The following is a 15,254-nucleotide window of genomic DNA, read 5'->3' as shown; positions in this document are numbered from 1 at the left end:
AATAAAAAATTTATGTATTATAATACGATGTATAATTTGCAGATGTCAGTTGTGCATTAAAATGGAGGGAAAATGCATCAAACGTCTCTTATAAATATGAAAACGAACCTTCGCGTTTTATGTTTTCACGAACCAAATATTAAGTCTGCAAAAATTCAAAAGTTTATTGAAAATCAGTCACACTGTAAAACTTATTCGATAAAGAAAATTTGTATTAGACAAAATAATGACAGCAATACAAATTTGATAGTTTCCATAGAAAGCCAAAGCATTGTACATAATACTACGTATTTTTTACTTTCATATTCTATACTTGAATATTGAATAAAATTTTATTTGTGTATTTAATTTTTCTCTGTACTGTAAGTGTCGTTGCATTTAATTTGGGTCACTATTAAGAGTAAAAGCAAATGGCCTAGAGTATAAAATGCTATAATAATTACATGATTAATATAATTACAAGTAATATTTAGAAGAAGGAAAGTAGAAACAGGAAAATGATTTTGAAATAAAATTCAACTCGTTTAGTTTCTGTGACACGTCACCAGTGGCGCTGTACACTAGTTCCCTTAGACTTCTAGAGACACCTATCTACAATAATTATTACTTATCTAGGGTGATCGGTGTAAGTATAAAGACCAGTAGCGAGATTGCATGAGATTTCTAACCTCGAACAAAAGATTGCGTCATGAAATTAACCATAAAAGTAATAATTTAATATATACACATTTACGGTTTTTTTGTAAATTATTAGTTTAGAATACGTGACATGTATCGAATATAGTAATGTCGATAAATAAACTGCGTATAGTAAAATTTGATTCAACTTGCAATCGCGTCTGAGGAACGTTGAGCACACGCATGAAATTGTATTATAATTGCACAAGAAATAAAAGAATTAGTTGTTGATGTACACGGATAAGATAGTCTACATTAATATAATAGCACTTTCATGATTTCACGCGCTGACATAATGTCCTTTTTAAGAATATGGTATTTGAAAATGTACTCCTGTGGTTAGCAAGGTTTTGATACAAGAAATTGATATGAGTGAACCAAACGACGAAAGTGACGAGAATGAAGCTTTTGATGCTCGGGACGGGAAGGACGAGGATTTCAACATTGACGATTATCAAAAGGAGATCGACAGTGATGATTCTTATTGCGATCTACCAGATACTAATAACGACGATAACAACGTAAGATCGCAAGACGTAAATGCTTGCTTTGAATTAGAAAATTTTGTTACTTTTTGAAAATGAAAGGCTTTATTTGTGTTATTATTTAGACCTTGGAAGATAATCAAGATGCGGATAAGCAACAAGAAAATGAGTATATCGGACCGGTGCTTCCTGGAGGTCATAGATTTGATAGAAAGTTTGTTGCCATTAAATATCCTGGAAATGTCATTAATCCGGATAAAGCTATAAATACTTTAGGTGGTATTCATGGCATTTGTACGGTAAATATATTCTTCTTATTGCGATAGACAAGCATATAGCGATTATTAACTGTGATAATGTATTAACAGGCAGTAAATACTCCAAATCGACGGTTAGAGTTAAAGTTTAGACCGGAAGAGCCTTACTGTAAACCAGCTTGCGGCGACAGATACAATACTAAAGGGTTCTTGCTTAGAGTTAGGATTAAAAAATCTAGAATAAAAAAGATCGAAGAAACAGAAAGAAAGCAAATGGAGGAACGATCGACGAGAACCATGGATTCAAAGAATGATCAAAATAATACTAATGAACAAAATAATATGGATACGCAAGATACAGAGTCAGAATATAGCTATACGGAAAATAAAGATCAAGAAGAACAAATTATATCTAATTTAGTTGATCAAATACAAGGTTGCAGTGTTAGTACTTTGGATGACATTGGCGATTCTTCTCGGAAGATCTTGTCTTCCGGAAGCATTAAAGATTTGCATGCTTTGTCGACAGATAATAATACACATTTTACAAAACATAAGAAAAACATAATGCCAACGTTCGACCACGCTAAATACGAAGACCTTTCCGAAGACAAGGATTACGAATTGCCGAAATTGAAAATTCTGGGACGAATCGATACGGAATTTCGATTCAGAAGTGCGTATTGCGTGAAATTTGAAACAATTATCCAATCTCATTTATCATTATATATTAAGATCAGAAATTTTGGAAACAATACTTTCCAGATCTTTGCGACTTCCAGTATTTACCGATGACACAAAGCAAAGCAGATCCGAAAAAGTTAGAATGCATATACGATAAGATTTGCCCAACGAACATACCGCATCACTCTTGGTTAAAGAACGACGTGCCTTATTTCTTGCCGCCAGCTGCGTTCAGCAGAATGGGCACGGTGCAGCAATACGTACCGAAAACTGAAGCCAACTCGTACCCAGAAAATATAATAGGAAAAAATAGGAAACGAAAGACTGGATTCTCGAATTTTATTTACTTCTCAACGCCGGAGGTTCCTACGAAGCCGCCGATCGGCATAGAGACTGCTTTGACAGTTAAGTTCATTCAAACCAAACACTTTGAACTGATGCATAAAATTTTCGAGGAACGACCAATATGGTCGAAAAACGCGATAATGTACGAAACTAAATTCTCTAACGATCGGTTGAAAATTTTGTTACCCTCGGTGGCGTATTACTTCATGACTGGCCCATGGAAAATCATGTGGGTAAAACTGGGCTACGATCCGAGGAAAGACATTTCTGCAAGGAAGTACCAAACCTTGGATTATAGACTGAAAGCCATGCGTGAGTATTTCTACAATATTTTCACTGGAACTACTTTTATCGTACACAATTACGTTTGCTTCGCGCTAATTTGAAACGAAACACAGTAGAGTCTCTAAACTTTTCAGTTACGCTTTGCAAATTTCGATAAACAATTATCTGAACGATCTTTGTCAATATAGATGGTTTGGGATCTACCGTTAAGTGCAAAAGAAGTTATTCGGATTATTTGTTGCCATGCAAATCAACACCGGCTGGAAAGAAAAAAGCAATTCTAAGTGGAACTTCGAGCCAAGAGCATAATCTTAAAAAGGAGCAAGAATTAAACGAGAATGTGTACATTTATCGAGAAGGAACGGTACCACCTTCGAGACAAATGTTTTATCAAGTTCGTTATAATTTTCAATTCGCCGTTATCGAAGTTTCGATGTTACGTTGAGGATTTCAAATCTCAAATTTGTTTCAGTACTGCGACGTTCTTGTAGATGACATACAAGAAATGTTAGCAAAATTACCTGATCCTTTACCCGGTACAAGGTGTCACGAAAAAAGAGGCTGGTTACCAAGCGGTTTCGACGTACAGTGTCGAGAAATTATTAACAAACAAGTCCGAACTGTCTTGAGGAAGCAAATGAATATACCCGAAGATCGTATGTATTTATGAGATTTTTAAGTATATTTTATAGAAAAAGTACTATACTTCGTTTGCAGATCCTACGTCTTTGCCTGGAAAACGTAAACGTGGTATTAAAATAAAGCTGAACAAACTTAAAAGTAGAAAGAAGAAAAAAAACGAATCGGTTTCTAGCGCGGAAGAAAGCGAAGAAAAATAAGAGGTAATGGAATTAACTCCAATTCTACATTCCGACAGGAAATTAGCAAAATTTGCTGGCAAAGTAAGTTTATAATAAATTTTGTATGATTCTTAATTCATACGTGTAGTTTGTAAGATTTGATAAATAAATGGGACTTTTTTAAATACTTAGAATTAGAATTTATTCGTAAACGTATGCAGGCAGACCGTTGGTCAAATATTTATTAATAAATATGTTTAGACCATTGATTATCCTTTGATGGAAATTTGTAATTACAAATTAATTGTATTAAAAAGGTGTCATTGAATTCTTTTGAACAAATGAGTGCAGTGGAGGTGGAACGACAAGACTTATACTATCAGTATTGATCATGAACCAATGATTTTAATTCTTATATTACATTATAACAATGTTTGTATTACGTTCTAAGAAATAATTAAGTGCCTTCTGAAAAATTGCAATCTTAGTTTTTAGTTAAAAAACCGTTGTCGCGTGAAATGTTTAAATATAAATAAATATCGTAAGTTCCCTTTGATAAAGATAATTTTCTTTTCGTTATGTTCATAGTCATGCGTTCGATATAAACAATTGCTTTCTTGTTTAGAGTTGATGAAATATTAAATTCTTCGGACAATTAAGATATATTTCATTGCTTTTTACTTTATTAACGTAATATTTATGAACGTAGAAAGCAAATTTGTACGTAAATATTGTAGTTTTTACGTATGCAATTTCTGATGAACATTTTTACTTTTTATGGCTCGTTTCGAATTAGTGTGAATTAATTTCACCGCAAGTAGTAAGTAGAATTCAATGAATATAGTAAGTATGGAAACGAAAATTGGTAGAAAACAAATTTGTACAGTAATGCATGCTTAAATTCCAATAAATTTGGGGGGTAGCATTGTAAATCTCACATATCGGGTAACGATTTTATTCTACGAATATGTGATAGAGTTGTAAGTACTAGATCGAATGGCGACGACCGAGTTCGCGTACTTTAAAGAGAATTGATAGAGAGTCGAAGACATTTAATTTAATTGTAATTTAACCATGCATTACTATACTTAAATATTGTAGCTTTTATATAGACAATTTTTGACAATCATTTTATTTTTATTTCTTTTGGTTGGTGTCTCGCCTAAGCCGCAACAGGGACGAGTAAGAGGACAAGTGTTAATGAGCGGATTGTTTATTTAGGATGCCTTTAGAGGCGCAGGCCTGCGTTGGTGCTGGCGACGTAATTCAAAAGTTCATCGGAATCTTCGCATACAAAAGGTTTTTGATGATAGCATGCTACATCATGCCAACTAATCCCGTCTTTGTAAACGTTGTTAAGAACAGACAAGCAAGATTCGTTCGTGCCGTTTATATCGAATTCAGCGTTGTCGGGTTGCCTAACTTTCTTGTGTCCGGTTTGCGACCACGGATTAAAGTTCCACCCTTCGGGGACCTGATTGGTCGGCGCCATCTTCTTTCTATTGGCTGACCAGAACCATCCGTAGAGAGACTTTGGTTCGAGGTCACGACGATTCTCGCAACCCTTGAAATCGCAGAGACGTCCGGAAGTCCAGATGTAGGGAACGTCGTCTGTAGAAAATATAATCCATTTACGCGTTAGGACAAGGAACATTCGAAGAAACGTTATTTTTCAAATTAGCTTTGCTCCACGTAAGTTTCTAAATTCTGCAGTTCTGTTCAACCGAGGGAAAACGATGTAAAAAAACGCGGGAAAGATCGTTAACTTTCGTCGTTTACAGTATTACGACTATCTTTCATTTTTGTTAAGTTTGTTGCCACAAAATGATAATGATAAAAGTCGTGGCACGAAAAATCATGTTTGGAATAAACCTAAAATTTGTATTCATTGTTCGTGAATGAAATTTGTCCAATTCTGATCGAATGTTGCAAAAAATTGAAAAGTAACCAGAATAACTAGATAAATGATTTACGTTCGCGCGGGAAGACGAACATTTAGAACTAAAAATTTGCAACAAGCGTATGTTCTTTTTCCAGGAGGGACTGCGGAAGAATTAATCCTGTTTGGTGCACAGTATTTCGACACCGGTTTAAAATATTTTAGGAAAGGATCCACGAATTTCGTGAAATGGTCAAAAGAGGTGTGAAAGCAAATAGTTAAGAACCACTGACATCGTAGGTTAGTATGGCGGCGTACCATCGATCGAATAAAAAACGATTCGGTATGAAATGGTACCTAATTATCAGATATCGATGCTATTGATACTGTATTATTCCCACAGCTGGGCTGAAATTTATTTAACCCTGTCGTAACTGGCTTAGAAAGTTGTACAATCGCCGAGACCGAACCGTCAACGACGGCACAGAAGCAACTCGGCTTCGTGAGCAATTTATTATACTACTTAGTGTAACTTTCATTCTCGCCAGCCAGATGATAGTTCAGAAATTTCGAAACAAACGATTCCGTCGACACGAAGTGATGCTTCAACTTCGCTCTCGGTAATTTATAACGTCGTACCTCTACCCACGATATTTCGTCACGAACGTGAGAAAATGTAATACCGATTTTGCTAATGCGATCGATCGTCCAGATCATATCGCAGCATTGTTTTCCCATTTGACGTTTGGTTGCAGGAAATGATAATATTTAATAAAAGTAAAGCATGCCAGTAAGTTTCATCACTGGTATAGGAAATACAGTTAAAATTCTAGGAAATGATACTAGATGGCGATTAGCGCAAAACCGTTTCTCACAGGTATTTAGAAGGAACTTGTTAAACAGCAAACGTTAATTTTTATTGAATAGCATATTTCGAATTGTTTACTGGAACTTTTTTCGTAAGTTGTATTTGAACTTCCAATTCGTTTCTGAATTTTTATGCTTGCATACGTTTATTGTAATATAAAATTTGTTCATTTATTTTATTTTATAGTTCTTTGTAGCAATTCTGTTTGAATGTCAATGGGTGAAGATATTTAAACTTTGCTTCTATTTCTTTAAGAACAAAGTACGATTTTTGTTCGTCGTTCAGGCTTCAGAATTTCTAAGCTGGTGAGTTAACAAGAGATTCCTCAAGGTGAGACGCAGGATCATTAAGTAGGTTGAAGCTGAGGAGGAATTTAATTTTTTTTTATATATACATAGTTGCATCACGGAACGCATCAATCTTCCAAGAGCGTGTATAAGGCCACGTAAAAACGTAAGCAACATGCAGAACGAAGATTCAAAGCCTAGGTAGACGCGTTGAATGTCCCTTTTCGTTACAAAGTTCCGGAGATTTCGGCTACTTACTTTGTTGTATGAGTCTGAAGATTAAGTTGTTTTTATCTTGAGTCTCTATCGACACGAGATCCATGCAGTATTCTCTACAAATATTTCTAGCATCTAGCCAATCCACTCTCTGGTTGGCGTGAGCCGGAATATGTCCGCTGTAAAAGTAGTTGTGGCCCCTGTAATTGAATTCTTTCGGCCCTGCGAACAAAACGAGCGAAAATTCAATTATTCGTTATTAGTTACAGGCAGATTGTTCTCTTTGCACGTTTCAAAATTCTATAGCGTTTCATAGTAACGGAACGCCGCTATTCGCCGAGAAATAAAAAGGAATGAAACACGGATTGCAGGGGGTGGGGGGGAGGGGGGCGGAAATGGTTTCTCAAATATTATGATGCACACAATAGCAATGATCACAAAAGATACCGTAATTGTTCCTGCGTTCATTGTTGCGGACATCTATTGTACAACTTGACACAGAAAATTTATCGCAGACAGAAGAGAAATGCTCGTACAATGACGGTTCTATTCCTATTCACACACCGACTCACACTTGAAGTCGTCCATTGCTATTGCCATCCAGTATTTCTTCGCGGACCTTAACGTATGTACTTGCGTACAGGATGGGAAAAAATTTGAATGGGAGATTCCGGAGACCAAAATAAGACGAAATTCAATAATACTAATTTGTTGATGGAGACTTGGTTAAAAAATTATTAACGTTTAAAGTTTCGCCCGTTTTGAATTTTTTTCTAGAAATTGGGTAGGATTTCGGGGGTAAGTTTATTCACCAAAAATGCTTGTAATTTACCCCTGTAATTAAATATAATTTTTCCAGAAAGATTTGAAATTTTTTAATTTTTAATTTTTTAATAACTTTTTGATAAAGCTTTGGTCAAGAAATTGATATTGTTGATTTTCGTCTTATTTTGGTCTCTAGAATCTCCCATTAAAATTGTTCCCAGGGGTGGTCGAACACCCTGTATATCGAGGCTTCCGACGATACAGAAAGATTACTAGAGCAGAGAAATCGAGGTTTCGAATCGTGCGCCGAAGAACATATGTAATTTATGGACAAAAGCATCCGCAACAGTGTTCGATACGAGCAACCCTTTCGCAACCGCCGGTACAGACTCCCATAATGAGATACGCGTCGTAAATCGTCGACGGGAGGATGCATTCCTGCATAAATATTATGAAAAAGTGTAAAACCGTTGACATTTAAGCGGAGTATAATCATACGTGCTTCAAATTACAAATCCATCTCCAGTCACGCACGTGGCGGAGAAGATAATTGAATCATTGGACGGGGGGTCCCCGTCTTTTCGCGTAACGTTCAATAATTATCCCCCCATTACGTCCTAGAAATCTCACTGAAACCAACGGACACGCTCGCAATGGTACGCATAGATAATTTTCGATACAAGTTTGCCCGTTTTTAAACTACACCGTACCCTTCGACTAATTCTCTTATTTTTCAGGTCACGTTTCATCAAAATATTCCGGCAGTTCCTGTGCTCGTTGTCCGAGAATAGAATTCGACGCCAACGGTGACTAATAGGATTTCGTTTCTCGAATGCAAATAAAAACGGCGAAGAGAGGGAGAAAAGACATTTGTTTTATTACGTCGACCGTTATATTTGCGACGCTATCTTTTCTCCGTTTCCAAGCACCGACGCGCTCGCATCTTACAAATGTCCGTTAGAAAAAGGAGCCTCGTCTCCCTTCCCTCCCCTCCCCCCCCACCGTTTTCTCTTGCACGTGCAATTTACGATCGTTATATCATCGTTCATTAAACACCGATGCGCCTTCAGAGGCGCTGGTACGTCTCGCGATGGTGTCAAGGAACTTCTTACGATAATTGCCTTAATCGTGTGTGCGCAATCCTTTTGCCTCGAAGCCTGCAACGGTTTCTCTGTTTAGAAATGACTACGACCCGTTTATCGTGTCCGCGGTAACAATTTTAAACGCGTCGAACGCGTCGATTCTAATGCACTCGTATTAGGTATAATAACGCGTTATTACGCGTTACAGCGAATTTATTTGTAAACCGGTATCGAAACGGTCCCGGCGGAAACTTTGTTGGTTCACGCGACACGCGAACAGGATACGGACAGCGCGTCTTGGCCAGACTTTTACGAGGACATTCACGCGCGATAGCACGAATATCGAATTCGATGCACGGTAGAAAGTGGGATTCGCGCGAGAGATGGACGCGATCTTAAAGGACTCGTTAAAGACTGGCCATTATACACACGTATAACGAGCGACAAGAGAATTATCTCGCAGGTGCGGCGTTGTTTTGTTTCGCAACGATTCTTGACATTTCCATGGCGATGGAACATCGGCCTTTTGTGAAGTTGTCAGTCGGGACAACCTTACGAAGACCACGTTGCGACAGCTGATTGTTCAGCGCTGTCATAAAGTACTTTAACGGCAATTTGTTAGATGAGGTCTCCTCGCCGTCATTAAAGTTACATAATTTTTATTAAAGACTATTTAACACGTTCAGATATCTTTCTTGCCAGAATTTTTTTTCTTGGACCAATTCATGTCACAACGAGTTATTTTAGTAATAACGGTTTTAAAAATATAATCATTTATTCAATTCGAGTGTAGTAAATTAAAGCATGGATATGTTTATGCATCGATGCATCCGAAGAATACAGTTGCATCCTTTCTTTTTTTTGAACGAAACTCTATGTATAGTTTAGACCGCACTATAAAATTACACTCAGTTTGTATGAGTCATAGTTTGTCAGAGATATAGCTTCACCAAAGGTATTATTTTAACGAAGTAGACATTTTTTGTATATATTAGCGGAGACTTTCATTAACTTTCTAGCAGCTTGTTCTTAAGATTGGCATAAGCAAACGCGCCCTATATTTTTTAAGGTAGGCAGTTTACTTTCACTCGTCGTTCGCAGACGTTCTTCGTGAATTTTATTTCGATACCGTTGTAAATGGAATAAAATATAATAAACAATTTTAAAGAATCTTTTAAAGACAGTGGAAAGTCTTTCATCGGTCTCTGGCGGTGGATCGTCATAGTAAAAGTATTTCATACTGTAAACGACTACGAAAATAGAAAAAGAAACCGTAAGGAGTAGATATACCGCAGTGAACGGATATAATAACACGTGCCAGTGGCCGTCAGTGTCAAGTATATGCGTAAATTTATTCCCATGCGTGTAAAATAAATTGTTAGCAACGTGCAATTTCCTAAATAATTCTTACTATTTTTGTATTCGTTACGTTTACGTCTAAACTTATAGATTTTTCCCAGCCTAAATAGTTTACCAAGTTTTATTTAGGATTGCATTTTTTCAACAATCATGGTTTCTCTCTAATAAAATCATAGAATATTACGGTAGTTGTACAATAATCGGCCATTAACGACATACTTGAAGTTAAATGTCGAGGAAGATCCTGATGGAAGATAACGAGAAAAAAATGAAACCCTTGAGTAACACGTGCATCAGGCGTTTTATTAAATACGATAGGCTAATGATCGTTAAACTGTTCTGGTTGTTGAATTTCGGCGTTGCGACATAAAAGTAATCATCCGGTAAATTCATAGTCTCATTAGGCTACTACCATTTCGTATGATTTTGTAACAGCAATTTGTGCAATAATTGTTATAGTTGGAAAGTTATTATTAAGTACGCGTCGATGTTATTTTCATAAAAAGTTTATTATAACAAGAAGAATGCATCGAACGGTTTTAATTAATATCTGGAATAACGTTGAACGGGTGGTGCATAATTATCGGAGTTGCGTTTATTATTAATTTGGCTTCTTCCCAAGACAATTAAGCGCAATGGGAAAGTAGAGTACACGTCGAAGTTGTCGACTTGCGAAACTTTGCATTAGAACAAAGCACTTTACTTTACCGAATCTATTTTATCACAAAGAGCCGTTGTTTGGCAATGAGAATCAAGACGTTTCGAGTTACCTATGCTGTTGTTTGAAATTTTTTCTAACTAACGTTCCGTCTAACAGGCATTCTTATTTCAGACCGTTTCGTTGCATCCACCGCCGACTCGAGTATCTAATTTTGGCCAATTGTACGTCAGCAAGCGGACGCAGGAGTGTTGTATGATTGGCAGTCGGATGATCGAACATTCCAGGAGGGCAGCCATGTAATTATTAGGATTAAAGGCGATTGTGGTTGTAGTCTCGAACATCGTTAAATTCCGCTATTGCCGCTGCAACGGCGGTAAAGGTGATTTAGTCCCACGGCCTATTCCTACCTCTCACGTGATTAAATACCGTGGAAACGCGACCATTTTGAAATTCTCCTTGCCCGTTCGCTGCACGTTTTAATCAAATTTTTACATTTCCGACGTTTCATTCGCCGGTTTCCATTATTGCACGGTTGATGATCGTCGTCTTGACATTTTGCTCACGAGCCTTTGCGTAATTTCGCTTCGAAATCGCTTTCGAATGCAGCGAACGAGATTTTTGCAAGAACACGCTACTATTTTGTATAAAAAAACAAACAAACATCAACCTATTTCTGTGGGGTGAATCATCGCACAAAATTATGTTTCCTTTACACAACGTTTGCCTCAAACTAATTCGGAAATATTTTTTCAGGTTCAACGGATACGAGCGTAATGAGCATTCGATGAAAACAATACGCACAACGTTCCAGATTTTACTGAAGGTATTTAAGGGTAATTATCAAAACTCTGTTCAATGATTTGTCATTGTTGTCTTAATAGATACGAGGGTAGCAATTTAAAAATTTAACAAATTTTCTTTGGCGTAGGAAAGATCCTTGCTGAAACATCCGCGACCAATCGACCTACCGAGCAATTGATTATGAAACTTGTGACATCGTTCTCGCTGTATGTATAATGTTTATGGGGAATTGTTTCGTCGATTTCGTTTCGAGAGACCCGGAGGCCCCGGGAATTTCAGTTTCGTCGATCCTCGCCGCGAGAAAGTGCATGAAACGCGAACGAAACGAGACTTTTGCATTCTCCGTGGCCACGGCGCGGCGGCCCGTTAACGAGAAGACGCGACGCCAAGGCAGAGCTGTTTAGTGCCCGCCATGAAAAGTGAATAGCCAGGCGCGTAGTTGCACAACAGGCTCTTCCTCGGCTACCTAGCCATCACGTGCCCGCCTTTGAAAACATACGATCGTCCGATTGCGCGAGAGAGCCTCCTTAGCGTGTATCGGCCGCTTTAACCTCGATTCTTTTTTCACTCGACCGGGAGAACGTGTCGGGGCATCCAAATGTCCCAAACTCTCCAAACCGTTCGCGAACAAACTCCTACTTTTACAAACTGTACTCCCCCAACGCGTTTAAAAAACACGGGGTTGGTCACGATTCTTCAAACTGTCATAAGATTTTATCGATCGATAGCCTGTTAATAGGTTGTTGGTTGTCGACAGTTTTCGTCCAATGGGATTTACTGTTAAGTTTGTTAGTCATACAACTAAACCGGTCCTTACCGATAAGTACCAAAATAATTTTGCACCGATCAAAAGCGAAAACGGTTCTAGCTCTTTCTAAACGCTAGGCTTAGAGTTTCGGATTCCATGTTCAAAGCTACCGGGACTCACAAATATTAGCAATCTATACGAATATGCATCCTGATCGAAAGAAAAGCAACACGACGAGACTCGTTAAAAAAAGATGCGATCGGTGTCTGTAAATGTAGCGTTGACTATTTGCATTCAAAGGATATTTTCCATTTCTGATGTCGTTGGGTAACAGCGGTTAGCATCGAATAGAGTCGTTGTAGGGTTTTATTATCGAGAAAATCGATTGTGAAGCTGCCTAAGTGCGCACTTAAACAGGAAAATGTCGAAACTTGAGAATAAGGTGTCTACTCACGGTTTGCACACTTCTGTGGTATAGGAAGAGAGAGAAATCTTCCTGGTCTGTTGCTCTGAGGCCGGATTTCGTTTATCGCTGGTTCGGCGCTGACAAACGCCGCGAAAAGTACCACGGCCAGCGGCACCAAAATCATCTGAAATATCAATTTCATTTTCTTTTTAGGAAAATCTAAATCCTCCTGCAATTTCCATTCGATTCTTCGTTACGTGAATTTCATTTTACCCGGCGAAATTAAAATACTTTGTTCGTTAAACATCTTCCACTAATTAATTATTTTCATTTTATAAAATATACGAGTTTCCTGTTTCTAATTTCGAATATAATTCCTATACTACGTTACTGTATCACTTAGACCCGAGGTTGTTTAAAAAATCAATTACATTTTTATAAAGACAACAACGACGAATAACAAAATAGTTTCCCTGACGTAATTTAATCATTCTATCGGTGTTTGAGATGCATCCCAACACCGGGAAAGTTAATTTTCATTGTAAAATGTTGCGGGTAGGTACAATTGTTTGTACACTGCTCTTTGAAAAGCGAGACTTTCGCGAAGATACAGTCGTGACTCTGAATATACATTTAGCTGCCTTAAGTCAACAAGAGTTTCTCTTTAGGGAGTGTCGATTCATAACGAAGTTTCGTGGTATGCACTTTTTATAGATACAAGAGAAGTTTTACGTTGCAGTGTAATTACATAACGGGACATCATTTTTCTATGGGCATGCTAACGAACCTAATGTCTCCTTATACGTATAGATCGACGCAACTCTTTCGATCTAAACGAAACAAACAAATCTTTGTTACATAAAAAAAATCAAAACTAAATCAGTTGTCACGCATAGAACCTAGGAGAAGTATATTTTTTTTTTTCAAAGTTTCTGCTAAAGTTTTATTCCGTATAATATTATTTAAAGTAAGCCAAAGCATTTAGCAAGCTAAGAAACATGTTATAAGAAAGCAAGTAATCGATCATCTTTTATCGATTTTAACGTCCGGTGAAGAAGTTAACTATGTGAAAGTATCGGAACGGAATCAAACATTATTTTACTTAAAAATAAACAGTACCGCATTGATTTCATATCCCTTTAACACGATGATTGCCAGACTAAACCTGTAAAATTCTCCACCGGTCGGAAATCTTGTTTTTGGACGATTGGAAAGTGTGAGATTTAACATTTATTTCTCACCATCACAGACTTCAAATATTTTTGGTTTATCAATGAAAAGTCTTGTCACCCGTACGAACTCATTTGCCAAATCGATTAACTCCACAAAAGGAGAAGCAAAGATATACGTCACTCGACACTGAAATTTGTAAAAGCTCCGAAAGCGGAGTTAATCACTTTGTGTAAACGGTTCGTACACGAAGAGATTTTATTTTTTTTTTAAACAAGCAACAAGATCTTGTAAATCGTGCAATTCATTGGCTACTTTTATGACCGTCTCGTTTCTTAATTTTGTCAACGTTTCTCCTACTTTCCCACGTTACGATTTCTCGACGCGAGAAGCGATTCGAGAAGTTAAAACGACGGTTGTACCGAGTATCGTAGGAAAAAGTCGCAAAGTTCCCGAAACCGGGACCGTTTGTATCCAGAACGGTATTTCTCTAACGAAACGATCGCGAGGCGCGCGACCTTTTATTATAAAAACTCGAGGATCGGTCACGCAGAAGCGAAAATCACTTACAACCGGTTACGCTCGTCGAGAAATTTACACATCGAGAAACACTCTCTCTACGGTTCGTTTAGAGAGCACGCGACAGTCGACATTCCGATCGTGTACATCAAGATTTTCGATAATCGAAAAGTTTTGGAAGCGGCGCGTCACGTTCCCTTTTTACTTTTTTCTTTTTTTCCAGCACTCACCTTGTCTCACTTGTATTTCTTTTTCTTTTTTTTTAATTTTTCTTTTTCCTTAATAAGTTACGAGTTGGACGGTTAAAGAAGAAACGTGGTCACTGATAGAATATGAAGAGACGGGCACCTTCGCCGTCGATTATATAGAAATAGTCCCCCCTCCCAGGTGGTAGGCTCGTTCCACTCTGAGTTACAAGGACCCATCCGAGACTCTTCTTCAGCGTGACCTTACTCATAATTAGTCTAATAATTGGGCGATTATAATTTCCAATCGTAAAGATCGAGACTGGTTACGAAATATATTTAGATTGTTCTTTTTTTTGGTATCGCGTTCGACCATTGATTATCGCTGGTCAATTTTGAAGAAAAAGTTACTTGGAAAGAAAGGATCAATTTATTATAATTTTATTCAATGTAGCATCTTTTAATCTATTTCTTTTATAACCGATGATATTCTCTGTTTTCGAAAAGTCTCGAACGAATTCGGCCATCTTCGAAGGCTCGACGAGTACAAATTCAGACCGAGGTCTATACATGAAATTTCAATTGAAGTTGATTCGTCCATCAAAAAGAATATTACAACGATCAATTTAACGCATCACGTGTGACGAGTACGTCTTTCGCAAACTGTCTCTCATCCCCGGTAATGAAAACAGGGCAAGAACGTATAGTTTATTTTCATTTTGCATGTACACTGCCTAGCTATCTAAAAGGATAATCTACTGCTCGTTTGTTCGT

At 37.5% G+C, this 15,254-nt stretch overlaps 2 protein-coding genes and 2 long non-coding RNA genes across 5 annotated transcripts; 3 read left to right on the top strand and 1 right to left on the bottom strand.

Annotated features, from left to right (window-relative positions):
• Positions 1-648: 648 nt before the first annotated feature.
• Positions 649-3,751, top strand: LOC122396209 (general transcription factor 3C polypeptide 5). Of its 2 annotated transcripts, XM_043394402.1 has the most exons (8): positions 649-706; positions 1,022-1,199; positions 1,289-1,462; positions 1,532-2,096; positions 2,186-2,761; positions 2,923-3,128; positions 3,207-3,390; positions 3,452-3,751. In XM_043394402.1, the coding sequence occupies exons 2-8, from the start codon at positions 1,047-1,049 to the stop codon at positions 3,571-3,573; spliced, it is 1,980 nt and encodes a 659-aa protein (XP_043250337.1). In that variant the 5' UTR covers positions 649-706; positions 1,022-1,046; the 3' UTR covers positions 3,574-3,751. The 2 variants fall into 2 exon arrangements, with proteins under 2 accessions (XP_043250337.1, XP_043250336.1); XM_043394401.1 differs by lacking the exon at positions 649-706 and having other exon boundaries at positions 750-1,199.
• A 136-nt stretch (positions 3,752-3,887) lies between these two features.
• On the bottom strand, positions 3,888-14,622 carry LOC122396211. Its single transcript, XM_043394403.1, has 4 exons — positions 14,526-14,622; positions 12,655-12,790; positions 6,827-7,006; positions 3,888-5,145 (listed from the first exon to the last, which is right to left on the bottom strand). The coding sequence occupies exons 2-4, from the start codon at positions 12,788-12,790 to the stop codon at positions 4,763-4,765; spliced, it is 699 nt and encodes a 232-aa protein (XP_043250338.1). The 5' UTR covers positions 14,526-14,622; the 3' UTR covers positions 3,888-4,762.
• LOC122396213 lies at positions 5,107-6,820 on the top strand. Its single transcript, XR_006259021.1, has 3 exons — positions 5,107-5,226; positions 5,572-6,089; positions 6,169-6,820. It is a non-coding gene; the product is annotated as an uncharacterized LOC122396213 (long non-coding RNA).
• Positions 7,771-11,023, top strand: LOC122396212. Its single transcript, XR_006259020.1, has 3 exons — positions 7,771-8,205; positions 8,287-9,094; positions 10,823-11,023. It is a non-coding gene; the product is annotated as an uncharacterized LOC122396212 (long non-coding RNA).
• Positions 14,623-15,254: the final 632 nt, after the last annotated feature.

This window comes from Colletes gigas, unplaced genomic scaffold (assembly GCF_013123115.1).
Source record: "Colletes gigas isolate AHSC1104 unplaced genomic scaffold, ASM1312311v1 Colletes_gigas_Sc00007, whole genome shotgun sequence".
NCBI lineage: Eukaryota > Metazoa > Arthropoda > Insecta > Hymenoptera > Colletidae > Colletes > Colletes gigas.
Note: the sequence above shows the minus strand (reverse complement) of the source record. Positions and strands in the feature narration are given on the sequence as shown.

Bases quoted from the DNA above. Each gene is read 5' to 3' on its own strand.
- LOC122396209 (XM_043394402.1), top strand. From the start codon at position 1,047: ATGAGTGAACCAAACGACGAAAGTGACGAGAATGAAGCTTTTGATGCT. The intron at 2,762-2,922 runs GTGAGTATTTCT...TTGTCAATATAG, and splicing joins TTATAGACTGAAAGCCATGC to ATGGTTTGGGATCTACCGTT. The intron at 3,391-3,451 runs GTATGTATTTAT...CTTCGTTTGCAG, and splicing joins AATGAATATACCCGAAGATC to ATCCTACGTCTTTGCCTGGA.
- LOC122396211 (XM_043394403.1), bottom strand. From the start codon at position 12,790: ATGATTTTGGTGCCGCTGGCCGTGGTACTTTTCGCGGCGTTTGTCAGC. The intron at 7,007-12,654 runs GTGAGTAGACAC...TTTTGTTCGCAG, and splicing joins ACCACAGAAGTGTGCAAACC to GGCCGAAAGAATTCAATTAC. The intron at 5,146-6,826 runs GTAAGTAGCCGA...TATTTTCTACAG, and splicing joins CTTCAGACTCATACAACAAA to ACGACGTTCCCTACATCTGG.